Genomic DNA, 15,200 nt, shown 5'->3' on the forward strand with positions numbered 1-15,200 from the left:
AGATGTATAAAAGCCTATAACTTCTCCAAAGAGGTGTGCTAGTTTTTGCGCATTATCGCCTAGCACCCCTTTCTGTACAGAACTACATTAAAGGTTAGAAAGTTGATCTCGACGCTGTGTGCTCATTGGCTCTGGCACACCAGGCACAAACCTATTCCCAGATTAAGGGACAACACCACCTCCAACAGATTAGGAATAAACTGGCTACTCAACATACAGAGAGAAAACATAGAAGCCCCTTAAGTCCAGCAGATGTTTTCATGCTGTGAATCCTGATATCATGAACGTAACTAATTTGGGATTACAAAATTTCAGACAAGTAATTTCACATGCTTCCTGTTGCTGTTTTACAAATACCAGACCTTCACACCAGGCACCATCTGGCTGTTTAAAATTTTGGTCATATGTGTTCAGCTACCTGTATGCACTGGAAAATGCAGTTGCCTAAACTAGGTATGTGATTTCTACTCTGGGAACCAGACCTCTGGAAAAGGTCTCAGTGCTTCTAAATCCCTTTATGGATCTGAGCCTTAATGACTAGGAGGACAGAGTAAAACCCCAAAACTGCAAGGGCTTCCAATCTGTGTTATAAAAAAAACATTTAAAAAAAATGGAGTGTGTAATAAATTCATATGATCACAAACAGTAAGCAAAATAATTATAAACCTCTCTGCTGTAAAATCTAATAGCATGTGCCATCATCTATACACTGGAGGATAGCCACTGAGCCGTGGACAGATTTCTTTCATAATCACTATATGAAACTGGCAACATTTTCCCAACATCTGACATCCCCACGCTACTTTATCATGGTTATTTAAATTTAGAATAAAAACAGAATGAGCCAATCCCTAAATTAAATCTGTAATCAGAAAAAAAGCAGACAAGAGCTTCAACTTTTGACAGTGATGCTGACTTAAAACAAAAAAAGGATTTAAAAGGAGACCAAGATTTTAACTGACCAAGATTTTAACTGTTTACTAGGACATGAATTACTGGGCCTGGAATTTCTATTTTTTAACTGGACATTTGAGCTGCCAATTCTGGGCAAGCATTGAAAGTCAGAGTTCTTCTTTAAATAGACTGATTTCAGAGTTGAACCTCACTGCAAATTAGGGAAATATGAATAACTTGTAAAAAACCTATTTGATTTGTATCAGCAGTGATCTAAGTGATAAATAATCCAAGCATTACTACTGCTAAAACTTTGCCAAAAATTATGCTCTCTTTTATTTAAAGAAAAAAAAAAGAAAGAAAAAAACAATGCTTTTCAGAAAATACTTTTTAAAGTACTTCAAACATCAAGAAACAAAGAAGAAAATGAAAGATTTAGTGATAATACAAACATAACGTCCTGGCTTTGGTTAAAACAGAACTAATTCTCTTTTAGTGAATCTTCCTTACAGCTAAGTTCTTTGAAGTAGCTCCATTTTTCTGAAGATGGCTGAATATTTTACAGACACTGTCCACTCCCAAGCTGATGACACCTAATGTTTATAGTCTTACTGAGCTAACCATAGCAATGGAAGGCAGAAAAAGGCCCCTGTTTATAATTATTGCTATAGCAGCCAAGGTCACTGATAGACCTCTTAGGTCCTGCAAGTGAGGAGTCGTAAAAGGTTGTACTTGCAGGGAGGGGTGGACAGAACAGGTGACCCGATATTGACCAACTAGGTATTCCATGCCATACATGTCATACTCAGTTTAAAGTTGGGTGATCACAAGGGTCTCGCTCTCTTCGTCCATGGGCGGCTTCTGAAGAGGACCCTGCTCCTTGTCCTGTCTTCTATCCTGATCCAGATTCTGATCTGTGCATTCCTGAGTCCAGTTTCCGTCTACTGCTGAGGCCAGTCCGGGACTTCCTGGTGCCTGCCTGGCAGCTGCTGGTGGGATGCCAGCACCCAGGCACCCAACTCTGGGAATCTCAGTATTGTTTTTGTATATTTTGCATTATTTCTCTTATTAATATTATTAGCATTATTAGTGTTATTAGTAAAGTTGGTTTTATATTCAATTTGTCAGTCTCTCTCCCTTTTCCTCCTTTTTCCCTTCCTCTGGTGGGAGGGTGGGGGTTAACAGAGAGCATGTGCCACTCTGTTTATTGCCGCCCTGCTCTAAATGGGGACAGATTTATTGGCACCCAACATGGGGCTTGAGGTCTCGAGAGCGGGTCTGAGTTCGAATCCAGGCTCTGGCAGGAGGAGACCAGGCTCACTCAGGAGAGTATAAGGTTTTTTATTTGAGAGTTTCGAGGAGTTTAGAATTAAAACAGGCAGCTTTCCTTCACCATGCCAAGTGCCTTGTCATTAAGCTCGATATTATATGATATGTCACTAGAGCTTTGTTCTGAGCTAGGTGTCTTGGTACTCTTTGGGTTGTTTGCCAGTGTTTTGATGCGGTTTATGAATTTTAGGTGTAGGAAGAAAGGCATTGTTGTGCTGTGGGGTTCGTTACTGAGCTATGCCGTGGTAAAATCAGCCATTATTGTTCCAATCTCTCATTTTTATCAGTGATGAAAATAAAAAGTGCAAAACCTGAATCAGTACCAACAACTTCATTTGAGTACTACAGGAGTTACCTTGTGGGCTTTGTTGGTAATTATACATTTAATTGGAGAAATGATACATTTTCTTGTTATGCTAAACTGTCCTTGCCAGAGTTTGGGTATTTTGGATATTCTTGGGACTATCAAACCATGTTTCTATTTTATTTGGCTACCCTTCATGTTTTTTCAGGTGTGGTGTAAGATTAAACCTTGGTGCAGGCGAAAGTACAATGGAAACGTTTTAGCTTTTTTAAGGTATCCCAGGTGTGCCGATGCAACTTCCTCCCCCACTGCAGATACTGCAGCCTCCACCACAAGCGCTGCAGCCATTGCTGCTCCTGCAACAGCCCCTGCAGCCACTCCACCTCCAGTAATAGCCCCTGCAGCCACTCCACCTACAATGACAGATACTGTGGGCATTCCACCTCCAGTAATGGGCTCTGCAACCACTTTGACCCTGACAACTGGCACTGCAGCTACACCAACTTTAGTGATTGCCCCTGCAGCCATTCAAACTCCACAACAGGTACTGTGATTACTCAGGTGCTGTCTTGGTTTCGGCTGCCGCCGGCAACAAAAGTGCCACGCGGCCGCCCCTCCCCCCGCCAGCGTGCGGAGGAGAATGGAAAGAAAGAGGCAGAAACTGGTGGGTCGGGATAAGGGCAGTTTAACAGAACAGCAAACAGAGGGAAAACAACAACAACAACGGTACAAATAAGGAGAAAACACAACAACGAACCGTAACGACCCAGACAGCCGCTCTCCCAAAAACAGGACCGGCGCTGCGCCCCCCCAAGCCGCGAGTCCGTTCCCGCCGCGCCGCCCCCCACCCCACTGGAACCCAGCGTGACGTCACATGGTATGGAATACCGGGCTCTGTTTGGCCAGGTGGGGTCAGCCCCCACCCCCTGGCTGTGCCCCTTCCTGGAGTCTGGTGAAAATTAACCCTGTCCTGGCCAAACCCAGGACATTATCCACCCCTTATTCCATACCATCTACGTCACGCCCAGGTCCCCCATTGTCCAGTTGATCACCACCACTTCTCCTGTCTCCAGATATCATTCCCTTAGTCTACGCATCATCACTCTAAAGTGTCCATTGAGTACATTTAATCCATGACTTCGGGCTCCATCTGTCGTTATGGTCTTCCGTGGCAGGAGAGGTGATGTGTGGTGATGGGCGGTCACTTGCTGCATCCGGAGCTCACGGCTGATGCATCTGGTGCGGCCCGTGCCCACAGTCTGCAGGAGATGTTGATCTTGATGAAGTTGCTGGATGCCAGTTGTTGAAAACCAGGTCCAGTCCCATCATTGCTGTGCTCTGCTAGGTTTTCATCGACAAAGTCCATCCTTCTTTAATCTGGACGATTCTTACTATGCTACTACTGGTACGAAATATAACAATTATAACAGTGATAACAGACAGTGACAGGGTTATTTAACAATTAACTTTATACAATTTATTTATGGACTATTCTCGCCCAAAATTAAATCCCCATGAGGTACACATCGGACTTCCCCATCCTTCCGCATTACCCACCAGGTACACCCAGGTCCTTGAGCAAAGGCAATCCCGCGGACGGGCTTGCCTTTGCCCGAGGCAGGACTAACCCAAACCGTCTTCCCTAACATGTTCCGCATGTGCACTACAGGGACTTTATCCCCTTCTACGGGGCGCTGAGGTTTTGACTGGGCAGGACCAGCCCGGTTGGTGGAGCCTCTGGTGTTAACCAACCAGGTGGCCATTGCTAAATGGGTATCCCAGTTTTTGAAAGTCCCACCCCCCATTGCCCTCAAAGTGGTTTTTAGCAGCCCATTGTAACGTTCGATCTTTCCCGAGGCTGGTGCATGGTAGGGGATGTGATACACCCACTCAATACCGTGTTCTTTGGCCCAGGTGTCTATGAGGCTGTTGCGAAAGTGAGTCCCGTTGTCCGACTCGATTCTTTCGGGAGTGCCATGTCGCCACAGGACTTGTTTTTCAAGGCCCAGGATGGTATTCCGGGCAGTGGCATGGGGCACAGGGTAGGTTTCCAGCCATCCGGTGGTGGCCTCCACCATTGTGAGTACATAGCGCTTGCCTTGGCGGGTCTGTGGCAGTGTGATATAGTCAATCTGCCAAGCCTCCCCATATTTATATTTTAGCCATCGTCCTCCATACCACTGAGGCTTTACCCGCTTGGCTTGCTTGATTGCAGCGCATGTCTCACATTCATGGATAACCTGTGCAATAGTGTCCATGGTCAAGTCCACCCCTCAGTCACGAGCCCATCTGTATGTCGCGTCTCTTCCTTGGTGGCCCGAGGTGTCATGGGCCCACCGAGCTATAAACAGTTCACCCTTATGTTGCCAGTCCAGATCCACCTGAGCCACTTCAATCAGCAGCCTGATCTACCTGGTGGTTGTTTTGATGTTCTTCAGTGGCCCGACTCTTAGGGACGTGGGCGTCCACGTGACGGACTGTTACAACCAACTGCTCCAGCCGGGCAGCAATATCTTGCCACAATGGGGCAGCCCAGATAGGTTTGCCTCTGCGCTGCCAGTTGTTCTTCTTCCATTGCTGCAGCCACCCCCACAAGGCATTGGCCACCATCCAAGAGTCAGTGTAAAGATAGAGCACTGACCACTTCTCTCGACTGGCAATGTCTAAAGCCAGCTGGATGGCTTTCACCTCTGCAAACTGGCTGGACTCACCTTCTCCCTCGGCAGTTTCTGCGACTTGTCGTGTAGGGCTCCATACAGCAGCCTTCCACCTCCGCTGCTTCCCCACAATGCGACAGGACCCATCCGTGAACAGGGCATACTGTTTCTTATCTTCTGGCAGCTGGTTATACAGTGGGGCCTCTTCAGCACATGTCACCTCCTCCTCTGGTGATGCTCCAAAATCTTTGCCTTCTGGCCAGTCCATGATTACCTCCAGAATTCCTGGGCGACTGGGGTTTCCCATTCGGGCGCGCTGGGTGATCAGAGCGACCCACTTACTCCACGTAGCATCGGTGGCATGATGCGTAGAGGGGACCCTCTCTTTGAACATCCAGCCCAGGACTGGCAATCGTGGTGTTAGGAGGAGCTGTGCTTCAGTGCCGACCACTTCTGAAGCAGCTCAAACGCCTTCATATGCTGCCAGAATCTCTTTTTCAGTGGGAGTATAGCGGGCCTCGGATCCTTTGTATCCCCGGCTCCAGAACCCCAGGGGTCGACCTCGAGTCTCCCCTGGTGCTTTCTGCCAGAGACTCCAGGTTGGGCCATTCTCCCTGGCTGCAGTGTAGAGCATGTTTTTAACATCTTGCCCTGACCGGACTGGACCAAGGGCTACGGCATGAACTATCTCCCGTTTAATTTGTTCAAATGCCTGTCGTTGCTCAGGGCCCCATTCAAAATCATTCTTCTTCCGGGTCATGTGGTACAGAGGACTTACAATCTGGCAGTAATTTGGGATGTGCATCCTCCAAAAACCCACAACACCCAGGAAGGCCTGTGCTTCCTTTTTGCTGGTTGGTGGAGACATAGCTGCTATTTTGTTGATGACATCCATTGGGATTTGATGGCGCCCATCCTGCCATTTTATTCCCAAAAACTGGATCTCTTGAGCAGGTCCCTTGACTTTACTTTGCTTAATGGCGAAACCGGCTTTCAGAAGGATCTGAACTATTTTCTCCCCTTTCTCGAAAACCTCCTCCGCTGTGTCGCCCCATATAACGATGTCGTCGATGTACTGCAGATGTTCTGGAGCTTCGCCTTTTTCCAGTGCAGCCTGGATTAGTCCATGGCAAATGGTGGGACTGTATTTCCACCCCTGGGGCAGTCGATTCCAGGTGTACTGGATGCCCCTCCAGGCGAAAGCAAACTGTGGCCTGCACTCTGCTGCCAAAGGGATGGAGAAGAATGCATTAGCGATGTCAATTGTAGCGTACCACTTGGCTGCCTTTGACTCCAGCTGATATTGAAATTCTAGCATATCTGGCACGGCAGCACTCAGCGGTGGTGTGACTTCATTCAGGCCACGGTAGTCTATTGTCAGTCTCCACTCTCCAGTAGATTTTCTCACTGGCCATATGGGACTATTAAAGGGTGAGCGAGTTTTGCTGATCACTCCTTGACTCTCCAGCTGGCGGATCAGCTGATGAATGGGGATAAGGGAGTCTCGGTTGGTACGATATTGTCGCCGGTGCACCGTTGTGGTCACGATTGGCACCTGTTGTTCTTCAACCCTCAGCAACCCCACAATGGAAGGATCCTCTGAGAGACCAGGCAAAGCAGACAGCTGTTTAATTTCTTCCGTCTCCACAGCAGCTATGCCAAAAGCCCACCGATATCCTTTTGGGTCCTTGAAATACATTCTCCTGAGACAGTCTATACCAAGGATGCACGGAGCCTCGGGGCCAGTCACAATGGGGTGCTTCTGCCACTCCTTCCCAGTGGGGCTCACTTCGGCCTCCAGTACAGTCTGCTCTCAGTATCCCCCTGTCACTCCAGAAATGCAGATGGACTCTGACCCTTTGTAAGGGCTGGGAGCTCCTGGGGTAGTAGGAGCCAACAAGGAATCTTCTGTGAAACACCCCAAGGGAAACAAGGGGTGTTCCACTGAAAAGGTGACATGGCCAACAGCCCAGATGAAATGCCTCTACAAAAATGCCAAAAGCCCACCGATACCCCTTTGGGTCCTTGAAATAGCCTCTCCTAAGATAGTCTATCCCAAGGATGCACGGAGCCTTGGGGCCAGTTACAATGGGGTGCTTCTGCCACTCCTGCCCAGTGAGGCTCACTTCAGCCTCCAGTACACTCAGCTCTTGGGACCCTCCTGTCACTCCAGAAATGCAAATGGACTCTGACCCTTTGAACTCTGATGGCATTAAAGTGCACTGTGCACCATTGTCCACTAGAGCTTTATACTCTTGTGGATCTGACGTGCCAGGCCACCGAATCCACACCGTCCAATAAACACGGTTGTCCCTTTCCTCCACCTGGCTGGAGGCAGGGCCCCTCTAATCCTCGTCAGAGAATTTGCTGCTCACCTGCTGTAAAAATGACTTGGAGGTCCCCTCCAGAGGATCGGAATCAAGGTCAAACTGTCTACCTGGTCTGGAGAGTTGGCTTCTGGAAACTGGAGCGGCATTTTTCCTAACAGAGTCCCCTTTTGTGATTGTTTTACCTCGCAACTCACGTACTCTTTGCCTCTAGACTTGAGGTAGGTTTTCCATCCCACTTCCTCATGTCCTCTCCGTGGTCACGCAGGTAAAACCACAGGGTGCCCAGGGTTGTATAGCCTCTGTATTCCCTCTCCCGAGCAGAGAAACGCTTGCCCCTAATAGCTGAGACACTGGCCCGTATTCTTTTCGAGTCACTTGACCAGTTTCTCCACAGCTGAGACAAGGGAGGAAGAGAGACTTTCCTCATATTGCCGGAGTCTGACAGCCACCTCATCCACTGTTGGTGCGTCTTTACCTTTCCAGTTTACAACTGCCAGTGAGTTGGCATATGAGGATGGTGCGCTCCGCACAAACTTCCTCCACATGGATTGTGAGCACTGGACTTCATCTGGGTCTGTGGGTACCTGCTCATCGTCTGTGTCACAGTAAACCAGCTCCCGCACAGCTAATTCCCTCAAGTACTGAATACCCCTTTCCATATTGGTCCACTTGCCAGGATAGCATACAAAATCGTCACTGAAGGGGTACCTCTCCCTCACGCCTGACAGAAGTCTCCTCCAGAGGCTGAGGATTTGTTCCTTTTTCCCAATAGCCTTGTCAATGCCCCCATCCCTGGCCAGGGATCCCAGCTGCTTGGCTTCCTTGCCCTCTAACTCCAAGCTGCTGGCCCCGTTATCCCAGCACCGCAGCAGCCAGGTGGCAATGTGCTCGCCTGGGTGGCGGCTGAAATCTTTCCGCATGTCTCCCAGCTTACCCAGGGATAGGGAGCGGGTGATGATCTCTGTCTCTATCTCCCGTGATGACCCTGGCTCATCATCATCCCTCCCGGAGCGATCTGCTCTCTTTGCGTCTTTCTTTAGTTTTACGGGGGCGACTGCTACCTGCACAGGTTGGTCATTGGGCTCAGTCACTGTGCCTGTGGCTGGAGCAGCTGCTATGCCTGCTGGGGAAATCGAGGCAGACCCTGCAGCTGTGGCTGCAGCAGCCGTGGTGCCGGTCGGGGGGGCTGGGTCTGCCTGTTGGGCTGGAGGGGCTGCAGGGCCGGCTGGGGGGGCAGCGCCAGTCACAGCGCCTGCCGCTTCGTTTCCCCCCCTTTCCCCCTTAAGGCACTGAACAGTGTTGAACAGGGCTCGGTAGGCGTGGGCCAGACCCCAGCACATTGCGGTGATCTGTGTCTCTCTGGAGTTCCCAGGGTGGCAGCACACTTTTTGCAGATACTTTACTAGTTTGTCCGGATCCTGTACTTCCTCAGGGGTGAGTTTAAAAAACACTGGAGGTGCCCACTGCCCTAGGTACTTGCCCATGCTGTCCCACACACCCAGCCACTCACAGCTATCCAGCCCCGGGGCAGGTCTCTGCACGATGTTCTTAACGACTTGCTTAACCCTAAACAAAAACCAAAACCCATTCAGGAGGCATAACAAAAGGAGAGTGCTGGCCTGAGCATCCCACGGGTACTCGAAATTATCAAAAGCCGAAATTATCAAAAGCCGTTAGAACTGGCCTGAAGGAGAGAGGGGGGGCGAAAGAGTGGGGGAAGGTATCCCCTTCGGTTTTCCCCACAGGCTGGGTTTGATTATTCACAAATTCTAAGACCTAGGATCCGAGGTATGGAAATGACCGCAGAGCCGCATGCAAATACAAGCCTAGTTTCATGCACAGTGATGTTATCATGTCATAAATCGATATCGTACAGTAGAGCAAAATTATCATCCTGATCTTTTTCCTAGCGATGATGAACAGGACGGCATTGAATACATACTGCAAATAAGGATTCAAAAACCACAGCCATCTGATCACAGACAGAAACATTTTTACCAGCGACTATTTAACACAGAAAAATGCGTATAACAAAATTTAACAAAACGTAAGAAAACAGTTTTAACACCCGCTGCTCAGCCCTGCCGTTATCCGTGCCCCACGTCTGGGCGCCAAATTAATATTTTGGTTTCGGCTGCCGCCGGCAACAAAAGCGCCACGCGGCCGCCCCTCCCCCCGCCGGCGTGCGGAGGAGAATGAAAAGAAAGAGGCAGAAACTGGTGGGTCCCGATAAGGGCAGTTTAACAGAACAGCAAACAGAGGGAAACAGGAACAACAACGATACAGATAAGGAGAAAACACGACAAAAAACAGACCCGCTCTTTCGGACCGCACCGGCGCTGCATGCTCCCGAGCCGCGAGTGAGTTCCCGCCGCGCTGCCCCCCCCCCCACCGGAATCCAGCGTGACGTCACATGGTATGGAATACCGGGCTCTGTTTGGCCAGGTGGGGTCAGCCCCCACCCCCCGGCTGTGCCCCTTCCTGGAGTCCGGTGAAAATTAACCCTGTCCTGGCCAAACCCAGGACACTCGCTCACCCTTTAGAGTCCAATATCGCCATGCGAAAGCCTGATGGAGAATGGAGACTGACTATCATGGCCTAAAGGAAGTTACACCGCCATTAAGTGCTGCCGTGCCAGACATGCTAGAACTTCAATATCAGCTGGAGTTGAAGGCAGCCAAGTGGTATGCCACAATTGGAATTGCTAATGCTTTTTTCTCTATTCCTGTGGCAGCAGGATGTTCCATCCTGTGGCTGGATGTTCAAGGGAAAGGTTTCTGCTACTCACCATGCAACTGATGCTACCTGGACTAAGTGGATTGCATTATTCACACAGCAGGCTCGAATAGGTAACTCCAATCCCCAGGAATCTTGGAAGTGATCATGGACTGGCCAGAAGGCAGAGATTACACAGTGTCACCAGAAGAACAGGAGGTGATGCATGCTGAAGAAGCCCCACCACATAATAAACTACCAGAGAATGAAAAGCAGTATGCCCTGTTCACTGATGGATCCTGCTGTCTTGTAGGAAAACATCATAAGTGGAAAGCTGCTGTATGGAGTCCTACACGACAAATCACAGAAGCTGATGAGGGACAAGGTGAGTCAAGTCAGTTTGTGGAGATGAAAGCCATGCAGTTGGCCTTAAACATTGCTGAACGGGAAAAGTGGCCAGTACTTTATACTGACTCATGGATGTTGGCAAATGCCTTGTGGTGGTGGTTAAAACAGTGGAAGCGGAGTAACTGACAGCGCAGAGGCAAGCCCATCTGGGCTGCCTCATTGTGGCAAGATATTGCTGCCTGGCTAGAGAACTTGCCTGTGAAAGTACGTCCCTAAGAGTCGGTCCACTAAAGAACATCAAAACAGCGGGCAGATTAGGGTGCCAAGATTGAAGTGGCTGCGGTGGATTTGGACTGGCAACACAAAGGTGAACTGTTTATAGGTTGGTGGTCCCATGATACTTCAGGCCATCAGTGGAGAGATGCAACATATAGATGGACTCGCGACTGAGGGGTGGATTTAACCATGGACACTATTGCACAGGTTATCCACAGTTGTGAAACATGCACCACATTCAAGAAAGCCAAACAGTTAAAGCCTTTGTGGTATGAGGGGTGGTGGTTGAAATATAAATATGGGGAGGCTTGGCAGATTGTTTATATCACGCTCCCTCAAACCCGCCAGGGCAAACGCTTTGTGCTTGCAGTGGTGGAGGCAATCACAGGATGGTTGGAAACATATCCTGTGCCTCATGCCACTGCCAGGAACACCATCCTGGGCCTTGAAAAGCAAGTTCTGTGGCGACACAGTACTCCAGAAAGAATTGAGTCAGACAATGGGACTCATTTAAAAAAAGCCTCATAAACAACTGGGCCAAAGAACATGGCATAGAGTGGGTGTATCACATCCCCTATCATGCACCAGCCTCTGCAAAGATCCAACGATATAATAGATTGTTAAAAACTACCCTAAAAGCTATGGCAGGTGGGACTTTCAAGAACTGGGATAAATATTTGGCACAAGCCACCTGGTTAGTTAACACCAGGGGATCAATCAGTCGAGCTGACCCTGCTCAGCCAGATCTTTTACATACAGTAGAAGGGGATAAAGTCCCTGTGGTGCATGAAAGGAATATGCTGGGGAAAACCATCTGGGTCATTCCTGCTTTGGGCAAAGGCAAACCCATTCGTGGGACTGTTTTCACTCAAGGTCCTGGATATACTTGGTGGGTGATGCTGAAGGATGGTGAAGTCTGATGCATACCTGAAGGAGATCTAATTCTTGGTGAGAATACTCAATTTAGAACAGCATGATGTTAATTGCTGTATGACACTAACAATGTCCAGTAAGTGTCTTCCAGTTTAATGCAGTGGTGATGAAACCTGAGCTAGCTTCATCAAGTGGCTTCCAGTAACTTCCTCGAGACTGACATCTCTAATCTGCAATCCTTGGGCACGAACCACACCAAACTACATACCATCTCTCCTGCCTAGAGAGACTGCAATTTGAAGTCTCTCTCCCTTTTCCTCCTTTTTCCCTTCCTCTGGTGGGAGGATGGGGGTTAACAGAGAGCATCTGCCACTCAATTTATTGCCACCCTGCTCTAAATGGTAACACATGCACACACATATTATTTCCACATGAAAAACATAGCCATTGTTATAGGAAATGCAGCTACTATTTCTAGGACAGGCTTTGCACAGAACTCTGATATCCATCACAATCCACTATTCCTTTTCAAAATCCTTTGGCAGATCTGCAACTTGTGCTGCTACATTGAGGTCAGGAAATCCTGTCTCTCAGGGCCATTGGTTGCCAAATCATCCCTTCAAGTCTCATTCAAGTTTTAGCTTTGTATTACTAGGTGCAAACAAATTAAATACCATGCTGGAGAAATAGCATTGTTCAGACTGAGGGGCAGACACAGAGCGTGCCTCTCTTAGAATCATAGAATGGTAAGGGTTGAAAGGGACCTTAAAGATCATCTGGTTCCAACCCCCCTGCCAGGAGCAGGGACATCTTCCACTAGACCAGGTTGCTCAGAGCTCCATCCAACCTGGCCTTGAACACTTCCAGGGAGGGGGCATCCACAGCTTCTCTGGGCAGCCTGTTCCAGTGTTTCACCACCCTCATGGTGAAGAATTTCTTCCTAATAATCTTCCTCTTGTTATTGGAAAATGAGCTTTGTACACAGTACTAGCAGGTTCCTACGTGTAATTCGTGATCCTAACAAGATGCATTATTTAACAAATGGGAACAACAGAATTAAGTTCAAAGACGAGGAAAGTGAACATGTAGTTATTATGTATAAACCCACAAGAGTCTCCATCAGTAATTTGGATTTGAAATTTTACTAGAGCATTGGACAAAAAAAAATGGACTCTGAACTTAAAAGACAGAGCTAAGTGTTATGTTTTAATACTGTTAACAGGTGCAGCAGACTCAATCAGTATCAGCCTTTTTACCTTATTTACCTTAAGGTAAATATGGATCTGTTACTTGAATGGTTTAACTCATGATATATTTTTCTGTCTTTCAGTAGGCCTTTCTATTCTGTGTTATATATTTTTGGATTTGGTTGATTTTGTAAACACAGCCCCTATGAATTAATCTGTCTCATTTAATGTTCTTCCTTCAGAGCTTCCAAGCCTATAATTTCACAAAGCAACATTTTCAAAATTCTCTAAAGTAAAAATTTCAAAATTGCAGTTCCCAGAAATTTTTAGCGTGGATTGCCTAACATGTTCATCCAAAGCAACTTGTACAGAAGGTAGACTCTTAGATTTACACTGTTTTCTTATTATTTCGTGTTAGACTTCTATTGTTTTCTGACCTACAGTGGATATTTACTTCACAAACATACCAAGTATTGTGATGTGAGATTAGCCTAAGCTAAAGAGCTCTGGAAATCATTACTTTGTAGAGCCCAGTAAATCAGCTAAAATAAAGCAGATTACTTCCTAGATTACTTTTTTCTTCATGTATATAAACTATGCCACTCTATCACACCCCCTCCTCAACTGAACAGGGGAGAGAAAATGAGACAAAAGGCTCGTGGGTTGAGATAAGGACAGGGAGAGATCACCCACCAGTTACCATCACAGCCAAAACAGACTCGACTTGGGGAAATTAGTTTATTACCAATCAAATAAAAGTAGGATAATAAGAAATAAACTCAAATCTTAAAACATCTTCCCCCCACCCCTCCCTTCTTCCTGGGCTTAACTTTACTCCCATATTCTCTAACTCCTCCCCCTGGAGTGGTGCAGGGGGACAGGGAATGGGGGTTGCAGTCAGTTCATCACACATTGTCTAAGCCACTTCTTCCTCCTCACACTCTTCCCTGATCCAGTGTGGGGTTCCTCCCACAGGAGACAGTCCTCCATGAACTTCTCCAACATGAGTCCTTCCCACAGGGTGCAGTTCTCCACAAAATGCTCCAGCATGGGTCCTTTCCATGTGGTGCAGTCCGTCAGGAACGGACTGCTCCAGTGTGGGTCCACCACGGGGGTCACAAGTCATAGAATCATAGAATCATTAAGGTTGAAAAAGACCTCAAAGATCATCAAGTCCAACCGTCAACCTATCACCACCATGCCTACTAAACCATGTCCTGAAGTGCCACATCTACACAGGAATCTACAGGATCTACAGGAAGGATCTCCATCCTTCCTGTAGGCCCCCTTCAGGTACTGGAAGGCTGCTATAAGGTCACCCCGGAGCCTTCTCTTCTCCAGGCTGAACAACCTCAACTCTCTTTGCCTGTCCTCATAGGAGAGGTACTCCAGCCCTCTGATCATCTTCGTGGCCCTCCTCAATATCCGCTCCAACACATCCATGTCCTTCTTACGTTGGGGGCTCCAGAGATGGACGCAGTACTCCAGGTGGGGTCTCAAGAGAGTGGAGTAAAGGGGCAGAATCACCTCCCTCGACCTCCTGGCCATGCTTCTTTTCATGCAGCCCAGGATACGGTTGGCTTTCTGGGCTGCAAGCGCACATTGCTGGGTCATGTCCAGCTTTTCATCCATCAGTACCCCCAAGTCCTTCTCAGCAGGGCTGCTCTCGAGCCACTCTCCCCCCAGCCTGTATTTGTGTTTGGGATTGCCCCGACCCAGGTGCAGGACCTTGCACTTGGCCTTGTTGAACTTCATGCGGTTCACACAGGCCCACCTCTCCAGCCTGTCAAGGTCCCTCTGAAAGGTATCCCTTCCCTCCAGCGTATCAATCACACCACACAGCTTGGTGTCGTCGGCAAACTTGCTGAGACTGCACTCAGTCCCACTGAGATATTAAACAGCACTGGCCCCAGTACCGACACCTGAGACACAGATCCCTGAGGAGGCCAATGTCTGCTCTCCTGAAGTCCAGGTTAGCGAGCCTGCTGCACACCGTCCTCGCTGCTCTAAGGATCTTAAACTCCTTCATTTCGTGGTCACTGCAGCCAAGGCTGCCCTTGACTTTCACATTCCCCACCAGCCCCTCCTTGATGGTGAGAACAAGGTCCAGCATCGCACCTCTCCTCGTGGGCTCCTCTATCACTTGGAGGAGGAAGTTGTCCTCAATGCATTCCAGGAAACTCCTGGCTTTCCTGTGTCCTGCTGTGTTGTCCCTCCAACAGACATCAGGGGTGATGGAAGTTCCCCACGAGGACCAGGGCTTTTGAATGTGAGGCTTCTCCTATCT

General features: G+C 48.3%; 1 protein-coding gene across 5 annotated transcripts in view; it reads right to left on the reverse strand.

The window, feature by feature from the left end:
• The window catches only part of LOC142365677 (uncharacterized), a 44,133-nt gene that overhangs the window by 13,219 nt on the left and 15,714 nt on the right, over positions 1 to 15,200 (reverse strand). The window contains exon 3 of one of the 5 annotated variants that reach the window (XM_075446722.1): positions 1,207 to 3,786. The exons of 2 other annotated variants lie outside the window; for them this stretch is intronic. In XM_075446722.1, the coding sequence (XP_075302837.1) occupies positions 3,729 to 3,786 (58 nt within the window). In that variant the 3' untranslated portion in view covers positions 1,207 to 3,728. 2 more of the 5 variants (XM_075446721.1, XM_075446720.1) reach the window with 2 other exon arrangements.

This window comes from Opisthocomus hoazin, chromosome W, assembly GCF_030867145.1.
Source record: "Opisthocomus hoazin isolate bOpiHoa1 chromosome W, bOpiHoa1.hap1, whole genome shotgun sequence".
NCBI classification, from domain to species: domain Eukaryota; kingdom Metazoa; phylum Chordata; class Aves; order Opisthocomiformes; family Opisthocomidae; genus Opisthocomus; species Opisthocomus hoazin.